The sequence below is a fragment of the Diorhabda sublineata genome, chromosome 1 (assembly GCF_026230105.1).
Source record: "Diorhabda sublineata isolate icDioSubl1.1 chromosome 1, icDioSubl1.1, whole genome shotgun sequence".
Classification (NCBI taxonomy): Eukaryota; Metazoa; Arthropoda; class Insecta; order Coleoptera; family Chrysomelidae; genus Diorhabda; species Diorhabda sublineata.
In genome coordinates this window covers 30,447,226-30,468,836 of record NC_079474.1, presented here as the reverse complement: position 1 = coordinate 30,468,836, position 21,611 = coordinate 30,447,226, and the positions used below count along the sequence as shown (strand labels likewise).

At 31.9% G+C, this 21,611-nt stretch overlaps 3 protein-coding genes across 4 annotated transcripts in view; 1 reads left to right on the top strand and 2 right to left on the bottom strand.

The window, feature by feature from the left end:
* Window positions 1–21,611, bottom strand: part of LOC130442977 (diuretic hormone receptor-like) — a 216,880-nt gene that overhangs the window by 130,377 nt on the left and 64,892 nt on the right. The window lies entirely within an intron of this gene.
* LOC130443005 (phenoloxidase-activating factor 2-like) lies at window positions 893–7,166 on the top strand. The gene is made up of 4 exons (XM_056777444.1): window positions 893–1,244; window positions 5,066–5,389; window positions 5,581–6,065; window positions 6,891–7,166. The coding sequence occupies exons 1-4, from the start codon at window positions 964–966 to the stop codon at window positions 7,061–7,063; spliced, it is 1,263 nt and encodes a 420-aa protein (XP_056633422.1). The 5' UTR covers window positions 893–963; the 3' UTR covers window positions 7,064–7,166.
* LOC130440531 (serine protease snake-like) lies at window positions 8,157–20,622 on the bottom strand. Its single transcript, XM_056773804.1, has 7 exons — window positions 20,544–20,622; window positions 17,613–17,780; window positions 16,710–16,844; window positions 14,005–14,111; window positions 13,722–13,831; window positions 8,767–9,187; window positions 8,157–8,318 (listed from the first exon to the last, which is right to left on the bottom strand). The coding sequence occupies exons 1-7, from the start codon at window positions 20,620–20,622 to the stop codon at window positions 8,157–8,159; spliced, it is 1,182 nt and encodes a 393-aa protein (XP_056629782.1).

The window sequence follows — 21,611 nt, the reverse complement described above, 5'->3', positions numbered from 1 at the left end:
ACTGAGAGAAACTACAAAAAACGTCTATAAACAATATATATTGCTAAAAATGATCAATGCATCAAACTGATTTAAATAATCTTAGACTAATCTATGCATATCTTTGAGATTTTGTGAAAAGAACTCCATTCATAATGACCTAACTTATAAAATATGATGTCATTCATAATCGAACCAATAAATATTCAGATATAAAGATCGTAGAAGTAAAACTAGAAGAAGAGATATTCATTGGTTCTCGTAAAGTTAAAAAAAATCATTGGTTTGAAAGTCTTTTATCTGCCAATGGAAAAACGTACAAAATTATGAGAGGCTGTGGGTGAGTTATTGGAAAATAACAGACAGGATACGATTTGTCTTTGGCTTTTTCCTGTACGTATGATTTTTCTCTGACAACTTATGAAGAATGATAAATGGAGAAAGAATTTTTGAAGAATTCTATCAGGGATTTTGAGACCAATATAATAGTAGGAGATTACTGTTGATCTGAAATAAGAGAAACCATATTTGTTCTTACTAAGAACATTTTCATCTTTCCTTTTGTGTAAGTGTAACCTAAGTCAACTATAATCGATAATTTTCAGCTGGTAATCAAAACCTTTGTAAATTAGTGATAGTGATGCGATATTTTATATTTTTCTTAGTATAGAACAATGTCGGGTTATTACAATATCATAACTTTTCGGATTAGAGGTTTTTAATAGACAATAATAGAAATAAATTAATTAAAAATTAATAACAGTAAAACACGAAAACTGTTGAATCTAGTCTCTTTCTCTTAATTAAAATTTGATATGCATTCCCATAACATCATTAATAAGAGATATACCATGGTCATTAGTTTCTTGATACCAGTTTGTGAAACCCGTTTACATTAAATTTTGTTTTTAACGTTTAGTATACAAGAAGTCAGACAAGCTGCTAGTTAGCTTTATATGAGATACATTATTTAAGTGAATAGAAATGACCACAAGATTTCTCATTCTTTTTTTAAATTTTTTCGTGCTACGTGTTTGTAATGGACAATTAGAACAAGAAGTCAATCAAATACTGGACGAATTTCATTCCGAAGATAAACAAACTTCTACTACAGTATCACTCCAGCCTATTAACGATGATTCTACACCGAAAAATCCTTATGAAATGCCCAGTGGAGTTACGGAGTGTCCATATTTTTGCGTACCTTTTTTTCAATGTCGCGATGGAAAACTGAATACTAATGGGGTTAATATAATTGATATCAGGTTAGTTCATACCAGTGTCAATGATTCATAATAATTATTGAACTTTAGTATTTAAAATATTAGATGAATATTTCGATCAATAACGATGACTGTTTTAATTCAATATTCACATTACCAAAATTTTTAACTTCAATCCGAACACGTTAAAGAAGGTAATGCTATTCTATTTCAATTGAAAACAGAAGCTTACATAATTGAGTTGAAATTTGTACAAGATATTTTGAATAACGACTTTGGATAACATATACTTAATTATGAATACAATTTAGAAAACCTCAAGAGCTCTCTTTAATTTGATATCGAAATGTGTTTCTGATTTTTCTCTACCAAATTTTTTTCACTTTTCCGTAAGCAATACAAGAAAATTGGAGCAAAATTTTTATACAAAGTTTGTAAGTTCAAATTCTGGCTGAAGTTTCACAATAAAAAAGTTTGTTAACATCATTTAAGCCAGATAGAATTTTTATAATTATCTCATTATTTCTTATTCTATTATAAATGAAAGATTTTGATGTTAATCAAATTCTATTGAATTACTATTAATTATTGATTAACCTACCTAATTTTGATGCAATCTAATCATTTCAAGTTAATGAACTAAATAGATTCTGAAGAAGTTTGTTGGAAAGAAACAATGTAGCATACATACAGGTGAAGGTGATTGAAGTAAGTTAAAAACAAAATTCGTCAACTAACAATTTCTGTCTCATTCACTCAGCTCAAATAGTCATAAGTCGAAAAGAAAAACTGTTGAAAAATAGGCATTTGAAATTAATTCTAATTTTAATTTGCAACTGATAAAGATACTGCAATAGTAACTATTTACATGACAATAAAAGATATTCTCTAATTTTGGTAGAGGTGGGATATATTCTCAATATATAAAAATCATAATTTGAATAAATTTATTGTTATGCCATATCGAGGGCAGCGAATATCATAATTTTATGCTGTAGCTAATTTAATTAAATGAAAAATGGCAAAGGGCAAATAATTGATGACAAAACTAGAAGAAACTGAAATTATAGAATTATTAAACATATTAAGATATAATGTGAAAGAAATAAAAGAAAAACCACCTATAAAGACAGAACAGCCTTCAAAAGAATAATGAAACTAAAAATGTATACTAATTATGGCCAGTTGAGATCATTATAAAATACTGCTGCAGAAACCTCAATATCCACATGTTCGGATTCTCTTTGTACAAGTTTATGAGGTAGGAATTTTGGAAAACTAATTTGTGTGATACGTATAGTTTTATTTGGGCCAAAGAAAACCTTCATCGCCTATATAAATAAAACTGTGAAAGGGAGTGGTAAGTCTAATTTTGAAGTCTTTATAAGTGACAATAGAAGTAGTGTCCTTTGTAGAAGAAATGAGAGGAAATGAGAGAGTGTATTATCCACGATGGAAGAATTTTTGAACTCTGGAGAGAATTTTATATTCCAGCAGAACGAAACGCAATAGTGTGCCATACTTTAAAAACAGAATTGAAATGATTTAAAGCCTACCACATTTCTTTGCAACACTGAGTCTTGAAGAGATAAAAAAGAACAAGCTTTTATACCTAAAACCGTACTCAGAAAAGAGGGGCATAATTCAAGTACCATTTGGAAATTGACAAAATGAAACGACAGGCTTTAACGGAATATTACTTCAATCTAATATCCAGCATAATTTTCATTAATTATTGAGGCAGTTATCGTCCTCAAATAAAAGAGCATGTGGTAGTTACTGATCTCTCGATGGAACTGTTCTCAACCAAATGCTCTCGGGCTAGATAACCTGCAAGTTGACAGGCATTAGTAGTATACAACGACACCTTTTATTTTGAATAACATTGCAAAGTTTTCATAACGTCTAGTGACACTTAAGTTAGGTCAATAATTATCACAAAGCATGATACAAATCATTTTTCATACTGAAGAGGTTTATTTCAACTTAATTTTCTTGATCGATTTAGAACTCGCTATTCCATAAACTATCCTTTATTGCTTGTCAATATGTGATCCAGAAAAGTCTTGTGAAAGTGAATTATTATCTATACGCTTGATTTTATGATCATATTCTATTTTTTTTTCAATACCCATTGTGGGCAAAGCTTCCGATAGTTCACACGTTTCGACAAAAATTCACACACAAACGAGAGATATAAGGAAACAGTTAATAAGGAAAGGAAATGGAGATTGTCTAGAAATTGAAAATATAATTTACAGTAGAATCCATGCCAAATTCAAATTAAAATTTATTATTGTTTCAGAATAAGCTGTAAACTAATTTGTAAATGTTTGCAAAATGCTTGACTTAATTGCCTTCTGATAGTTCCTCGTCTCCTCCATTTTTCTAAAGATTTTTGTGGTTCATAGCTTCTTCCATGTTCTACTTTTGCTGATCTTGTGTCTAATGACTTGATTATTAAATTTACGAGTATTTGTCTTTTTTTCGTTCTTCCTACCTTATTATTGGAAGTCCTTTTGATCTATTTTCCATCGATCTCCAATTCTTTACCTATTATAGGTTGCTGCCAAATTTATACTTGTCATTTCCTCCTTATATTTCCATTATCTTATCAGTTTTCTCATTTCTAACAAAGTTTAATGGCTGCTTCGTAAATATTTAGCTTGATTTGTTCACTTGACGCTGTTCTCTCTTATATCAGTTGCTTTTTCATTTTTCAGTATGCTCTATTTCTAATTTTTTTCTGGTCACTAATGTTTTTCGACCTCATTTTTTTCACTAATAATGATACATGAGTATTTGAAACTCCTCATCCTAATCATTTCTCTTCTTGTGCTCATTATACATTTAATCTATCTAGTTCATTTTTAATACTTCCCACTTATTTTGATTGTCACTTCTTTTGGAGGTTTTTGATTTCTGCTATGTTACCTGTCTCATTAATTGATTCTTTGGGAAATTTTCCTTCTATTACTGGAGAGCAGAATTAGAATCGTCACGACTTGATTTGACTTTATCTGCGAGAAATAATTTATGTCATCAAAGCCTTTCATTTATTTATAAACGTGTAGATACACCAAACATTTCACAGCTTCGTCAAATATCATTATGTGGATATTACAATATTCAGTTTATCCACAATTGATGGGTCAATAATTATAAGCGAATGTATATTGCAGTAATTGAAAATTCTGTATGAGTTGTCTTCTTCACTTATATCCATTCTTCTTCGCTAGACAATAACGCTTCCGTCCCTAATGTATTTCAAAACAAGCGTCGTACAATATTGACGCCAATTTCTATACATTCTACAAGTTACAAAATGTTCTCATGAAAAATGGGTGCTTAAAACGGAAAAAGATATAAATTTAATGACATACCCAAAGCCCGATGAATTTTCTCTCACAATAATTCTTCAAATTATAGAAGTGAATTCTGTTTTTTGATATTTGATATAATCTGATAGTATCCTATATGGATTATGCAAAATTCCTCACATAAAAATAATGTTTAATGAAAAATACTTTATGAATTTCCGGGTGTTGGAAACTTGTTTCGTATTTTGGATTAATTGAAAACAACTTTTACATTCCACCAACTTTTATTTTACTGTTTATTTGGTAAAATCAATTCGAGTTTGTATAATCTAGTTCTCAAAAGCATTTTTATGCTTTTGATGGTATTTATCATCAATATCTATTATTTTCCAATTCATAAAAAGTTTTCACATCACTTTGTTACTGTTGTGATGACTAAGAACCCACCCAAAACCTCCTTAATCTCAAAATAATAATAATTTCCAATCGCGTTCATATATAGGATCATCTTGTTCTTTCATTTGTTCTAATTGAAATTTGCAGGTTAAATGACGGACCATGTGGTAATGCTCTTCTTGTCTGCTGTAAAAAGCAATCGGTTACGGATAACCGTTTTACTACGAATCCAAATACATCTCCTACGGAAACTACCGACCCCAGAGGATGTGGTTATCGAAGAGTACACGGAGTGGAGTTTCAAATTACAGGTACTAAAGATAACGAGGCTCAATATGCTGAATTTCCTTGGATGGTCTCGATACATACACAACCCAATGCCCCTAACGATAGACCTGTTTGTGGCGGTGCTTTGATTCATCCACAAGCAGTTATTACAGCAGCTCATTGTGTAGCTGACATGACTAAGAGGTAATTAGTAATATGTGATACTTCACACACAGTATTTCTTAGTTATTATTCACTCTACACGTTATATGAATGGATTCCAATTCTGACTGATTAGCAAAATTCTCATCTGCCAAAATTGCGAGAGGAGCAAATATTAAATTGATATATGACAGTATATGAAAGTTTCTATTACAATGAAATAATTTGTTTAGATGGAAAGTTCGTGCAGGTGAATGGGACATCCTCAAAAAAATTGAAGTGTATCCAGTTCAAGAAGTAGAAGTAGAATCAATCACACTTCATGAAAACTACTACGCAAGAGCCTTATTCAACGATATTGCTTTCCTTAAACTCAGACAAGCTGTTAATTTGACTAAAAACATCGACACAATTTGTTTGCCACCTCAAAGTTACCAACACACTTCTCAAAATCGGTGCTACTTCACAGGCTGGGGTAAGAATAAATATGGAAAAAAAGGAGTGTATCAAGGTATTTTGAAGAAGGTCGACCTTCCTTATATCGACAAATCTAAATGTCAAGAATTACTAAGAAATACTAGACTTGGGCAATTCTTCGAACTACACCACAGCTTCATGTGTGCTGGAGGTGAAGAGGGTAAAGATGCGTGTAACGGCGACGGTGGTAGTCCATTAGTTTGTCCATGGAATGATGACCCAGAGAGATACTACTTTGCAGGTATGTTATACTTTTTTGTTGGTTATGTTGGAGGCACAAGGCGAATTCGGCCCGCGGCCGAAATAATTGGACATATCACCATAGGTCCATACTAGACACGCCAGATGCCGAAATAGCCATACTATTCAATGACGCCTTTTAGCAATTTTTTTTTCCATACGTAATCTTCTTTTTTGACAAGTAATAATACCTTAATGAAGCATCGTTGTTACGTTTCGCAATAAGATTTTCTTTCTTTGTAATCTATCTTTATAATTCCAAACCTATTTAGACGTCTATAATTTTGGTAGCTCAGTTTTTCATTACATTGGTTCTTTCTCTTATTATCCTTTACTTGACTTTAAATATTTAAATATTGCTCAGTAGTTGAGACGGTGGTAAAATGATTACCAATCAACGTAATTATTTTTTTTTCCAAAGTATGCTTATAAACTAAATGCTGAGCAGCCTCCATTCTTGCAAAAAATGATTTCCTTACAAATATGGATAATGCAAAAGCCACTAACAAACAAACTGCACGTTAGCACTAATTTAAGGTTAGGTTGCTTATTTACTCGATCGGCAACGATGTATTTAATGGAGGAGTATGATATCATATCAAAATGGAGAATTCTCCGTCATTATTAATTACTATGTTACTATTACTTGTTTTAAAATCGTCCAAGCTTGATGACGATCTTTACAATAGAATTTAGGTATCTCAAGTGTAGCTAAGCAGAATGAGTCTAGAAACAAGTAATTAGAGCCTATTCATCCCATTGAAAATGATCCTTTAAGACATAGAGCATAAGAGCACATAAGTTCTAGATTTCACTCTTGTTGTAGGTGTGGCTGCTTGGGGAATTGGATGTGCCCAAAAGAATATACCAGGCGTTTACGTAGATATTACAGAATTCAGGAACTGGATCGATAATCAGATGACGGTGCATAGGTTACCAACTTTATTTTACGATCGGGACAATCCTTTTGTACCACGGATGAAAGGCGAAAGAATGTAGGATAAGTAGTATTTAACTTTAGAATTTCTTTCTATTATATAATTGTGAATTTTTAAGTTAAGAATGTAGGAAATCTAGGAATTAAACTGATAAAATAATAGAATTTTTGTTTTCTTATTTTAACAAACCCAAAAATAGTTTATTCTTACATGAAACGAAAGGTACTAATAACTATCAAAGAATTGAATGACATGGTTATGAATTGAGAATGTTTGTTATAATTCACATAGATTAATTTTCAGCACGAGCTGCAGGAAACCATTACTGCAAAATGAGTACAGAGAAATAACTTCATTCATTGTTGCGTTTATATTGTTGCTGTACTAACTGGTTAAGTTGTTGTGGTATATTTCATGATGGACTTATTTTCTTTTGGAATCATCAAAGTGTCTCTAGGCAATTACGAGTTATTGGGAATGTTAATATCGACCAAAAGGTTGATTTACAACATGCTCTTCATATAGGTTGTAATTCAAAATTCGTCGAGGCATTAGCCAGGAAAGTAGTTGTTTTCCCCTTTGAAAAACGGCGGAATACATATTCGAAGTATTGATTTTCGAAATTATGGTGGATAGACAGACATTTTTCTGTATCAAAGTAAAATCAATTCAGTTGGTGAATATGTTTTTTCTTTACTATCTATACTATCAAATAGAAGATAAGCTGATAACTAGTGTAGTGAAGTACACGTACAAGTATCAAAATTCTCAAGATTCATAGGATACCTTGTAAGGTCCGTCAGCTTCTGCAACTACAAACCCAATTACGCAAGTAGAATGATTGGTCCATATTTCCTGGACATTAATATGCATTTTTCACTTCGTTAAAAAAATTACTTCGGATAAGGGTAGTATTTCTGCATTAGGAGATGAAATAAGTTATAATAATTCGACAATTTTATGGCTTATTCTTCAGACTCACACCAAATATGAAAAAAATACCAAAATCATGTATTAATGCAAATAGAATTCGATTATTTTTATTATTACAACAAATTAACCATAATTGTAGACCAATATTTTGTCAAATTAGACTTTCTATTCACAATAATAAATGAAAATGAGCTATCCAAGTGAAAGGACCACAAAATTCATCATTGCCCCCAAACTGTTTGTTCTAACCAAGGTACGTAATGTGAAACTCTAGTATATACCCCAGGAATTCCAGGCTTAGCACAACCAATTCCAAATGAAGTAATTCCCACCAAATACAATCTTCCTTCTCGTACTAAAGAAAGTGGCCCACCGGAATCACCCTAAAAAGTAAATTTATATTTGAATTATCAGGTGTATAGATTTAAACGCTTCAAGAAAGTTTGTGTGCACTACATTTGATTCCAGATTAGGCAGTTCTATTGAATTTGGATCACTTAATACGAGTATGTTGCCTCAGTATTTCTATTTATTTTCATCATATAAAGTTTATATTCCGTTTTATGTCTCATAAAATCAGAAGGTTTTATTAGTTATATACATATAAACTTCTGACAGTGTTTTATAGTCTTACGTTATCAAAATTTGTATCAGTCTTTGATTTTGAAAAAGAAATTTCTCAAAATTTCCTTCCTCAATAAAAAACCTAATCGCTATCCATGTATTACCTTTTTATTCAAAAAGTTTTCCGATACTTTATTGTATTAGAAGTTATCATTCAATCTTATACAATTGATTTTATTCATTATGTTTCTTAATATGAGTAAATACCTGACATGTATCTTTAGATCCGTCAGAAGATCCAGCGCAAATTTGCGAATTTTCCACAATACCATATGGTAGCTCCTCCTTTGATGCTACACTATAAGCTTTTTGACAAACATAAAAAGAAATAATGTCCAGCTCTACTTTTCTTAACTCTTCTGTAGTATTTCCAGTAGGAGTAGTTCTTCCCCACCCAGTCGCTGTTAATTTAACGCCGTCTGGAACAGTTGATGAATGAAGGCATATAGGAGCTATATAGTCGGAAAACTCTACTGATCTATCCAGGCGAAGAAGAGCAATATCATCATATTGGCGACCTTCTACATAACTTGGATATGGAATTCTCTGAATCACATTATAATCTTCAGATTGTAAGGTTTCGGTCTGTAAAGTTGTTGTTCCTAGTCTAACGTATTGAACGGGACCTCTGAAATAAGGAGTCCAACAAAAGCAAAATTTTACCTCCAGCCAAATACAATTAACACAAAAACTGTTGTTACCATTCAAAAATACATCATATTTCTCACAAGAAAAATTAAATAGAAAAGAATTGTGAAAATGCGGCCTCCTTCAAGACTACTTTCCAATAAAAATGTTTTGAAAACAACGGTAGATTCTACCTTTCTCCACATTTCCTTCAATCACAAACATTTTCTCATCAATCATACATATTAAATCATACAAATTAAATTCTTTCACATGCACAAGAGTTTAGATCTATACGTGTAATTGAGTCACTATACATTTTTTAGATCGTTCTGGCTGCTTCTCTGAGTGGGAAGCGTCGACATACAATTTTTTGGATCGTTCTGGCTAAGTCTCTGAGTGGAGAGCGTCGACATACAATTTTTTAGATCGTTCTGGCTGAGTCTCTGAGTGGAGAGCGTCGACATACAATTTTTTAGATCGTTCTGGCTGAGTCTCTGAGTAGGAAGCGTCGACATACAATTTTTAAGATCATTCTGAGTGATTTTCTGAGTGGGAAGCGTCGACATACAATTTTTTAGATTGTTTTGCTGATCTATGAGTGGGAAGCGTCGACATACAATTTTTTAGATCGTTCTGGCTGATTCTCTGAGTGGGACGCGTCGACATACAATTTTTTAGATCGTTCTGGCTGATTCTCTGAGTAGGGAGCGTCGACACTTCTCCAGTCGTCTTCAGATTAGTGTTGACCAGTACGTTAAGGCATTTGATATCTTCATGGAGTTCGAGCCCGATGTCATAAAGGAATCAGTTGGCAAAAGAATAAATAATTGCGTCACCGTTTATCGGCCATTTCTTAACCAATCGAAAGCCTTTCGATTTACCATGAAGTGTGTGAGACTTATCGTAAACAAGATTACTTTATGGGAATACCGGAGCGTGTTTGTGTGGCTAAAGTACATATCGTACTTATACATATAAGTACATATACAAGAGTTTAATGTTCTGCAACGGTCTGGATAGCATTAACTCGTTAGATACATATTTATAAAGTTAAATGGTGAAAAAAGTAAATTTCCTCCAATGTCACATACTTTTAAGAGACAATACTAAACATTGGAAACTTCGACTAAGTACGCATAGTTTCCAAAATTTCACCGGAAAATTGAACCTTCAAACTTCATAGCTCAACGTTATTAATTCAAATATTCGATTTCAAACATTTTCATCTATATATCTTTCGAAATTCGTTGTATGGACTATTACGAATAGTAAAAATAAAAATTTGATCAAATAATACTATTTAAGAGTAAATTCAGTAGTCTCAAAAGTTGAATTTATTATCAAATATCACGATTTTTTTCTTCAATAGAATGATTTGAGCGCCTCACTGTCAACAAGTCAGAAGCCTTGAAAGAAAAGGAGATTTTCATATATTTACAAATCGCTCGATATCCTGGGAATAAAAGGATTGAGTGGAGATTTCATTGATAACCAGAACACTTAGAAAAGGAGCGAAAAATATAACAGAATTCATATTCCTAAACAATAAATTGCATTCTTTTTGAATAAAGACTGTACTAGATTAGAAACATAATGAATTTAATAACGATATAAACGACTCATTCTTTGTGGCTCATGTTTTTATGACAAGATTTACGATTTAAGACGACGAATTTTACGACACATTGTTCAGGGTGAACAAGAGAGCACATCATGTTATCACTTCATATTGTATCTGATATAAAATTAAATCAATCATCACAGATATTGACTTGTCCTGTAGCAAAGCGCGTTTAGGTACGAATATTGATTCATTATTCATTCCAAACTCTGTAATATATCTTTCTAGTAATTTATCACTTTTCAATGGGATACTTGGGATTATATGAGTCTCTAATATCCTTATTTACTTTCACAACTACAAAAAGGCTATTAGAGATAGATAAAATAGAATATATTACATTTTATTCGTTGACGAGGATGGAAGAATCTACAAGTTGTACAAATCTTATGACGAAGTTTGATATAAGGATTATTCGAAGGTACATTAGTAAATATTAACAGCAGTTATCATTCCAAAGAAACCTATTGAGTTTGGTTTTTACAGTAGATATAAAGCTCTCTGTTTTAGTCGAGATTATTCCAAAATATGGGTCTACTATAATGAGAAAAACCGATTTAAATGAAATTGAAAACAGGGATTTCAAATACGAATAAAATGAGGAAATTTTAAAACTAAAATTTCAACTACCATCATTCAAAAGAAAAGCTGTCAAATTTTTATTTCTTTTCCTTTAGTAGTTACAATGAAAAAGAAAGATTTCCGTGTGTTCATCAAACATTCTATTTGAACCGACACATGCCGCAGAAGCAAAGACTTCGCTTGAAAATATTATTTGGGCAGAAGAGATTTTTGCATAAGCGCTACATCAAAGAAATAAAAAAAATATATAAATTCGTAATTTAAATGACATTTTCTGAAAATTATCATATATTTTTATCACATCACACTCATCTTTTGGAGAACGTTAAGGCTGGGACACTTATAATATATCATATATACTTCCAATCCGATGCCGATGATGCCTCTCGAAAACAGATCCGGCTCATGTCCGATATTCGATTAGGTTTTCGTATATTGGAAAGCAATGTGAGCTATTGTGATTATAAAGGGAAATATTTTTTTCTAACCACACAAAGTCCATCAACATCAACAAATTCAGGTTGTTTTCTCGAAGATGTATTGCTTGTATTTAGTTATCATATATTTACTATCACTGGTATCATAAAAACCGAATTAGCACGCACCAATTCAAATTTCTTGATCCAATATCAAATTCTAGCATATACCATTGCTGGTGAACAATCTAACACAGTTTCTGTGCCTAGGTCACAAGTACGAGACAGTCCAAGCGCTGGGCTGTTTTGTTCTGTCTCGTACCACAATTTGCGCGCGCTCCAGCGAATACGAAACAAAAAAACTACCCTGCTCTGTGCTGCAGCGCGTTTCTCTGACTATGTCTCAATATGTATTATATTCGCCGTCACTATCGCCAGTATTGATTCAATCAATATTGTGAGTGGTTTAGTGCGTAAATTTTTGAAAAATTTACTGATTGCTATGTAACAATGATCGCATTGTGTTTTGGAGAAGAAAATTGAGAAAATTTTGAGCCTCAGTGGAGGATAGCAGAAAATACCGACTCTACATAATATACAGAAGGATTATATTCCACACTCTTACGTCATCTGCTGGACGAAGAGATAAAATTTTTTTAGTAATTTTGGAACACCTTATCGATAAAGAAAATGCCTCGCCAAATGCGTCTCGAGATACAATGAATATATTGATCAATTGGAGCATGATCATATGGAAGGTTGGAGACGGTTAGGAGGGAGTTCTAAGTCGTTCTGGAAAATGGAAACTTTATGCGCTATTAAAATCAACCTATATTATGGCTGATTTAAATTCTGCTCATTGTTTCAATCTAGGCATGATAAAAATATGTCGAAGAATAGGTATATATCGTGAAAATTGTATCTTATATAATTTTGTGTGGCATTGAAATTAGCTCTTTGCAGACATGACTAAAGCGACATTTCCAATAGTAGATCCTAGACTCTTCTAAATGAGATGTGAGGCCCGAAGAATACGTTACTTTAGTGAACAGTCTCTCAACACGGTTAAATTAATGGAAGTTTTGAATTTGTGTAAGCTATTCATAATTTTTTTGGAAATTGAAAAATGCTAATTTTCTGCGAAAACAAAAAATTGGATTAGTCAAATATAGTGAAAACCTGGTTCATATTTTATTTTGTGTGGCAATGGCAACGGATCCATAGTTTCAGTACAGAAGCCGATAAAATTAGAGACGATAAGCCTTGTACAAGGTAAACTTTGATGGAAACATTGCTAAACATGAGCCACCACTAATTGTGAGGAAATCCATCACAGAAAATTTTCGAAAGAGGTAGTTATACCACAAAAATTGTGATAGAGAACCTCAAAGTGATATTAAAAAGATATAGTAGACATCAAATATTAGATGTGAGGATCCACATAACTTCACGTGAGTATTCGATGATGAAATAGCCTCTTTTTGAATAAAGAATTGATTGGTTAAAGCATTGTTCAGAGATGTTGAGGCAAAAAAAAATAAATTTTTTTGTCGAGACGTAATATCATATGCGACATGACCTCTCCACTACGATGTATTCATTTGATTGGCTTGTACCCGCTGATCAATCATACTCTCCAATTTTGGTCTAAAGCTACAATTGAATGTTTTAGATCTAGAGCAAATATTACAAAAATATCAAATAAATGAGGACGTTATTATCAAATCAAAATTCCAAGTTTTCAAATTCTTCTCTTCTCGCACCAGACACTGAGAACAAAAACATGTGCTTCAGATTCACTTTGCTGCTACCATTATTTAGAAATAATGATCAAGCAAGAGCTAGAAATTGCATCAAAAATACATGAATTACAACTTAAACTCAGCCACCTCAACTGGAAATAGTATACTTACAAAGATTTAGTTGATAAACAATGAGCTGCTGTTACAACGTAGTTTTCACTTATCAAACTTCCTCCGCACAACCACTGATTGTCATTCTTTGCACCATAACCCAAAGCTGCCTTAAAATTTCAATCAAAACTTAGATCCATTTTAGTGAAAATGTTGGACTTTCCAAATTGTTTATTAAAAATTTCAATTTTCTTAAATTAACTCTGTTAAATGAAGCTTCTAGCTTTTCTGCATATTTTTATATTATTTTTTTTTATTTTCATACAAAAAAGTTGAAACTTACCATATGAGGAAACTCTTTTTGTTTAGAAATTTCACCATTAATAATAAAAACTTGTACTTTCGATGTTCTGGTAGCTCTTCTTCCAGTGCTATAGTATTCAGCACATTCTGTAGATCAATGAACTTTGAACAAACAATTAGAAATTTCGAAAAAACTTGAAAACATAGATAAATATTCATATTCAAGAAGTACAATTTTCATATTGAGCAGTTATTAATATATTTCATCAATAATTATTAACATTTACTTGGAATATGTTATAAGACGGCTACCAGGAGCAAAGTCGGAATATACAAGATCTGTATGAGACCAGAGCAGAAACTACCATAACTAATCGTCTTTTAAGAACTAATGATATGCGAACGTTGAGATCATTAGCGGGACACCACAAGAGAAATATTGAATACACTGTTTTCACCACCACTACACCACGACGCGCGTCATACAGTGTAATTGTTAGTGTTGGTGTAGTGGTGGTGCAAACAGTGTATTCAGTATAAATATCACCAGGTTCCAGAAATTCCAACTTAGTTGTGATGACTCCACAACTTAATCGAAACAGGACTATACACCAAAATCTCAAGAAATCCGCTGAATAAAAAACAGTTTACCTTCAACATCTGAAGACGATAACTTGGTTATCGAAATGCCAGTCAGATAATGTAATTATGAGTGTTGGTGTAGTGATGTGTAAACAGTGTATTCAGTATGATTATCACCAAACTTTTCACAAATTCTAACTTACACAAGAGAAATGATGAAATAAGGGAGATATGTGACATCCAGGATGTAGTGAGATGGGCGAGAAATCGACGAGAAGAATGAAGAGACCACGTGGATAGAATGTCAGATTACAGGTTGGCAAAGATTGCAAAGGAAGAAAAACCGAATACATCCCGTTACATACAAGTTAGTGTGAAAGCTGGTTTTCCAGCTGCAACTAGGCAACCATTGATGCAAACACAATACAAGTCCTACTTACGATGAAGAAGAAAAAGGACGTTCTTTGTTTCGGTGTTCACTACCAAGTCATCTAACTATTGTTTGACCCTATATATGAAGGAATAATTAAATTATGCGGTAGATAGGGTCCCCTACTTTTGGAAATTCAACTATTAATCACAGTATTTGGATAATTCTCGTATCTCACAACTTAATTAATGTGATGTAAACATATAAGTAAATACAAATTTTGAAAGAAATGTTGATATTTCACCACAAATACAATATAATAGGAATATATGTTGGTATATAGTAATTGGTAGTTGGTATACCTGTAATCTAAAAGGATTCGCAATATTTTGTAGGTTAATGATCTACTCTTTCAGAATTGGATTTATTAAACTTTGATTTATGAGTTTATTAGATCTTTATGATCTTTAAGATCACATATGTAGGTAGATGGATAATATAATTACATTGATAACTATTGATAACAAATTATGTTAAACTGGGCTTAATTTTATTTTAACCCTTTATTTTATAGACTGTCTAGTCTATTCTCATACCTTTCAGCAAATATCTTATTTATCGACTTCTCTATAGCATATTTTACATATAAAAGTTCAGTTAAACAGACGATTTATCTACTCATTACTACGTTTATCAAAAAATTTTAGCTCACAGTTCTATTTCCATTAGTTACGATAATCAAAATTCTGAATTCAAATGTTTATTTATCAATTTTTTCCCCCAGTTTTTTCATGAATCTCTCTCAAATATTCATCCAGTCTCACTTCACTTATTATTCTTTTCGGAGATGCCAGCATGACATTCTATTTTCATTAATTTGATTATAATTAATTTTTCTGTCAGTTTTCATATACATGATCATAGCGAAGGTCGATATGTTAATTACATGTACCATTAAAATTTACTTCAATATTACACATTCTCACTGTAAAAAATTGTCGATAGCTGTAAGTCTCTTCCTTCGAAACACTACAAATATCATAAATTATAGATTGATATCATTACAACTATATACAATTCATTCATTCATTTACATATTAACTGAATCACGAACACAATTTAGTATAAAATGCCGAAATTCTAGCCTTACTTTTCATTCATAGAAAATTTTTGTCTATATTATATTAAATTTCTCTATTGAATTCAGTGATTTCTCTTTAGATCTTAACATACTATTCCAATATTGAAACTGAGATATGTATTCTATTATATGACTGAATAACGAAGAAGGAATCGAACGCGAGATTTTGGAATTAAATAACTAAATACGAACGTTCAGTTGCCTATCAACATAACCTATACTACATCAAATTAAGCTTCAATCTAACAACATACGTAAAAAAGAATTTACTTGATATGTTACGAATTCAAAAAAAGTGGCTTTGTAAAATATCAACACCTGAATCAAACTAATTTGATTCCTATGAATATAATATTTCCCAAAGTTGGTTGTCTCATACATCTTAAAAAAGTCAGTATCTCCAAATTGCATTACCTAGTATTTATCATCAATAATTCTTTCGAAGATATATTCAAACATTATGGAAAAGCCAAATAATGAATTTATTATGTCTTCTGGCACACCTGTCTCGAAAAAATCTCGTAATACATCAAACTTGAACATTAAATACCCTTTGATTGATATATCGTTTGAATTTGGCTTTTCCGCACTGTAAATTCCCCAGTGATATTCTAGTATCGATGTATGTTTTATTCAACAAAAAAATACTCACTTTTTTGAGATATTTTGTTCCGTGGGGGCGGAGCAGTTGCAAATGTTGGTAATACCGACGAACTCCTCCATCCTATATTAAGTTCCGTGTCAGATAGATCGATATTAACAGTACTTGCAGAAGTTGAGGAGGTTTCTATTGAAGATACTAACTTATTAGATGAGGAACTGATTATTTCTATTATATCTAAGTCACTCTGGGTAACAGGGGTTAAATTCACTATATAATTCGGTATAGATGTTATATTCAAATCAAATTTAATTACAGCGGGAACTTCTATTTGAAAATTGTCAGAAGTACTTTCAGTGGTAACGACTTCTGTTGATTTATAGTCACAATCGAGACCAAGGGGCCTATACGAAGAAGTACTAGTACACAATGGATTTGAAGATGTATTATTTAATGAAGATGAAGTTGTTTCATTCAATGAAACAGTAGACGATATAGTAGTAGCTACAGTACTAGAAACCGTAGTTGAAACGTTGACGGGAATTATTGTAGTTTCAGTAACTTCAGTTGTAGTATTTGATTTTATTGGAATTGTAGTAGTAGAAACTACCGTAGTACTAGAAGTAACTGTAGTGGATACTAGAGGGTAAATCCCAGTAGTAAAATTGAGAAAATACGATGGATCGACAACAAAAGATGAAGATTTGTTAGGAGGTGGTGCATTGAAAGATTTTTCACTAATTGAAGTAATTGTAGGTACAACTGACAAATATTTGAGCATATAATTTGGATCAACGACAAGCGCAATCGGATGGATTGTTGTTGGTTTCTCTATTATTTCTGGTGAAGTAGCCGTAGGGTTGATAATAGGTACTGGAGGTAATTGTGAATTAGGTTGAGTCATATTACTATTAGAAACAAAAGGAGGAGCTATATTAATACTATTTGTCCTACCGATAATTGTCGATAGTGTTGGTGGTGGTGTTGATACAATTGATACTCGTGGAGGCGATGGTGTTATTGCTGCTCCATTAGAGATAAGTCCGAAATTATTATCAAAGAAAGGAAGAGACCACTGTTGGTTATTTGGCGTATCCCCCTCAGTTGTTATAATACTTGCTTCTAAAATTTAATTTTAGGAAAATAATTGTATATTCTATAAATAGACCCAAATATAATATGAAATTTGTTGTTTTGAATAGTGTGTTTCACAATTGAAAAATTTCAAAAATTTTTTATATGTACCCTAGAGAAACAGCAGTTAAAATGAATCATTGAGCATTGCAATTATTTGTAATTTGAGGCAGTTGTGTTGCTATGCATAAACAGGGTGTTGTACATTTCCATTTTTGCAAGTAAAATGATGTTCGACAATCTGTAGTTCAATTAGATATGTTTGATTGTGTTCTAATACCTTCCTATAAGTATTTTAAGTAAATAATTGAAATTTATAATAATTTTTTGCAGAATGTCTTTTTATGGCAAACAAATTTATCAAGTTAAACAAAGAGTACCTTTTTGTTTAAAAATCGATTCAAAAACTCATTTATGCTATCTTGAGATTGTACAGCTTGTCCCTGTAAAAGTTAGAATTATTTTTTATTCAGTCGAGCAGACTAAATGGACATACGTAATCATCGATTGAAAATTCAAAATGTTCGAATGTATAATTTAGAAAATATTATATTTAAATATAAGTTTTGATATAGGGCCTATAACTCAGAAGCAAGAGGTCGTATAATAAAGTTTTTTACGTCACACCATTATTTTCACGTCATCTACTCACTCCCGAATTTTCTGGATCAAGTCCCGGAACACCCTGTATATTTTACGGTTTATAAATTAGTTCGAAGAAGATGCAATAATGATCTAATGAATAATATTTTTTTTGTTATGCTACTCAGTAAAAATTTTCGTGTCGTTGATCTTAGTTGAAATTCTCTGCATTATCAATACTCTTAATAACAAGCTCTTCTTCTTTGCAATTGTGATGATATAATTGGTAATTTTTTATAATTTGAAAATTAGTTCGAATGAAGTCAAGCAATGTACTAAACAACAATATTTTTGCTTTGATATGAATTTTTTATTATTTATAGGTATCGTCATGACATATCTAGGTAGAAGTAAATGAATCTATAGCGTTTTTTATGGCTTTTTTCACATATCAAACTATCTAATCTTTTATATGTTATCTGATATCAGGACAGGTTTCGGACAACACAATTACCTACAAACATTTTCATGCACTAATTCTTTTATATACTTATATAGAGCAAATACGCCTCTATACAACCAAGAATCGATTCAAAATGTAGCATTAGAACGCTCCCCTGGATAATAATATACTCAGTGACATACATTGTCACAAATACCCATAAGTAATGATTTCTTGGTATTGTCATAACCTTCTTAAATAGGATGATGATATTTCATTAATATGTGCCAAAAAAAATGTGATCACAATCTGACTTATACCTATACTTATCAACAAAAGGATATAGTATAAATCTCCGAGAATTAACTATTTATGTAGAAAGATGCAAAATTGAACCATCTTCTCTTCATCATATCCCACATATGTTCACCAGATTTTGAATATGGTAACTAGGGGCTACTTCAAATATCGACCAAACCATTTCTCAAATAGTCTTGTACACATACCTTTCAGTATTAAACCCAATATCACATCGCTTCCATAACTCTTTATAAAACGGTCAACCACACAGTGGTCTGCAGTTATTGGAAGCTGTAATCATAGATGGAATGGGAAGAGGCCAAAGATTAAAATGAGGAGATATGATAAGCAGGACTAAGCTCTTTTCTAAAATAATCAGCCGCAAATTTTTACAAAAATTTAATACTTATGATCTATTTCACTAAGTGATCCCATCATCTCAAATACTCTTTTGGGCGTTCCACATGGGGACTACCATCATTAGGGTCATTAATGTTATTACTAACACTCACGATGATCCATGATGGGTTTATGTGAATCTATCTCATTATTAGATGCAGAAAGGGATATTATAAGTACTTTCGACGGACCACCATGTAATTTAGTTTAATCCTCAACTCAAAAATTCAATGACTTACAAATTGTAATTCTCAAGTTTTTTGTTTTATTTTTTGTTATTATTGACCCCAACGCTCAAAAGGTTTCATAATATATTCCACTTGGATTTACGAATATTACGATCTGGGCTAACTGGAACAAGAAAGACCGTGGACGTGAACATGATTGTCGTGAGTGCTAGGTGGAATGCACCATTGGTGGTACGCATCTGTTTGTCCCTGTTGTTACCATGATGATGATTTTGAAATCCCCAAACTTGCGAACTTTTCTAATCTGGTATTCTCTGACAACTATTGAACAAAGTCAACAATAAAACGTTGATATCAGGGTCAAGAAATTACTTCTCCTGAGTGTATCACTGCTAATGGCGGTGAGTATATCATTTTAAAAAAGTAGAGTGAAATTATTTCCTTTTCTGCTTTGATTATACTTGAATTTATGCTAAGATAATGTAAAAAGCACGTAATATATTCTGTTTAAGTATGAAGGAGACGAGTCGATTTGTAAGCTGAATGATCAAAGAGGCACTTTCCTTAACAGCTTAGTTTGCATATTTTCATTGGAACACAATGTTCCAAACAATCACGTTCAAATGCGTTATTTGATTTTTTTATATCCGAAATATTTCCGTAAAATTCAGCTATAAATTCTGATTTAACTAAACCAAAGAAATACTTCAGGGTTGTCCTATTTTCTTAAAACTAAGAAATGAAAATTTCATTATATTTCATAAACAAATCGTTGGAAGTGATGTTTTGACAGTATTTTCTAACAACGAGTTGCTTTAATAAAATTCCCGTAGGACTTACTTTTCACTGCAACCGGATTCCCTGTTGTACACCACAGAATTACAAAAATTATTTTGTCAAAAAATTTGTTACCCAACATGTTTTCAGTACTGGAGTAAAATAATCTGAGTTTATTTAATAACTAGTCGCTGTTATAATGTGAAAAACGGAAGCATGTATTTCTAACAAAAGTTAATTTGATAATTATTTTTATTATATTATATTGACTAGAAAGGTTGAATAAATAGATGTATTTAGCAACCGACCTCGATACAAATATGACATTTTTAATATAAATAATGGGTTTTACCGTATGTCACAAGAATTCTAACTAACAAATTATCATCTGTAATAACATCACATGTCATATTTCTAAGTTCTAAATAGTAGAAGCAAAAAAATTTCATATATTTCATATTGAAGATTACTTATATGTCAAATATAGTAATAGGTATAAAATATAATTATTTCAACGACAGGCAGGTATGTGTTGTTTCAGTTGAATTAGCTCTTCAGTCCCTTTTTTCTCAATATTAATCGTTTATTCACTAGAACTTAGGTTTCGAATCATTTCAATTTACTACTCTATTTTCAAGTATCTTTTTGCTTTTCTAATCAGTATCTTCACCTTTCATATTGTCAACATCTTGTTCTGGACATACCCGTAGGATACCCAATGGTTAAGACAGTGGGTGGTCAAGAACAGTTACTCACATATGCCTCCTAATAAACCGTTACCGAAAGCTAAGGTTCTTAGGAAAGGTAATCATATACCTTGGTTTTAGTCTAAATAAATTGTAAGGTTTGCCCATGGGCTTAAACTTAACACGTAGTTTGCAGTTCTTTATCATTCATGTACCAACGGCATTGTTAAGACATTCAACAGACCCATCTATAGGACTTTTCGGATACTATAGCCTGGGGTCAGATAGATCAGTTAATTGCGGACCCTAGCCCAGAATGAGATTTCGATTGCAATTTCCGAACGTCACGGTCAATTTTCGGTCGAAATTTCAAATTTGAAACATGATCTACAAGAACTTTTGATTTTTATCACTTTTTTATTGAATGATGATTTTTACTTAGTTG

Bases quoted from the DNA above. Each gene is read 5' to 3' on its own strand.
- LOC130443005 (XM_056777444.1), top strand. From the start codon at position 964: ATGACCACAAGATTTCTCATTCTTTTTTTAAATTTTTTCGTGCTACGT. The intron at 1,245-5,065 runs GTTAGTTCATAC...TGAAATTTGCAG, and splicing joins GTTAATATAATTGATATCAG to GTTAAATGACGGACCATGTG. The intron at 5,390-5,580 runs GTAATTAGTAAT...TAATTTGTTTAG, and splicing joins GTAGCTGACATGACTAAGAG to ATGGAAAGTTCGTGCAGGTG.
- LOC130440531 (XM_056773804.1), bottom strand. From the start codon at position 20,622: ATGTTGGGTAACAAATTTTTTGACAAAATAATTTTTGTAATTCTGTGG. The intron at 16,845-17,612 runs GTAGGACAAATA...TATCTTCAATAG, and splicing joins AACACTATCGACAATTATCG to AAACCTCCTCAACTTCTGCA. The intron at 13,832-14,004 runs GTAAGTTTCAAC...TGAAATTTTAAG, and splicing joins AAAAAGAGTTTCCTCATATG to GCAGCTTTGGGTTATGGTGC.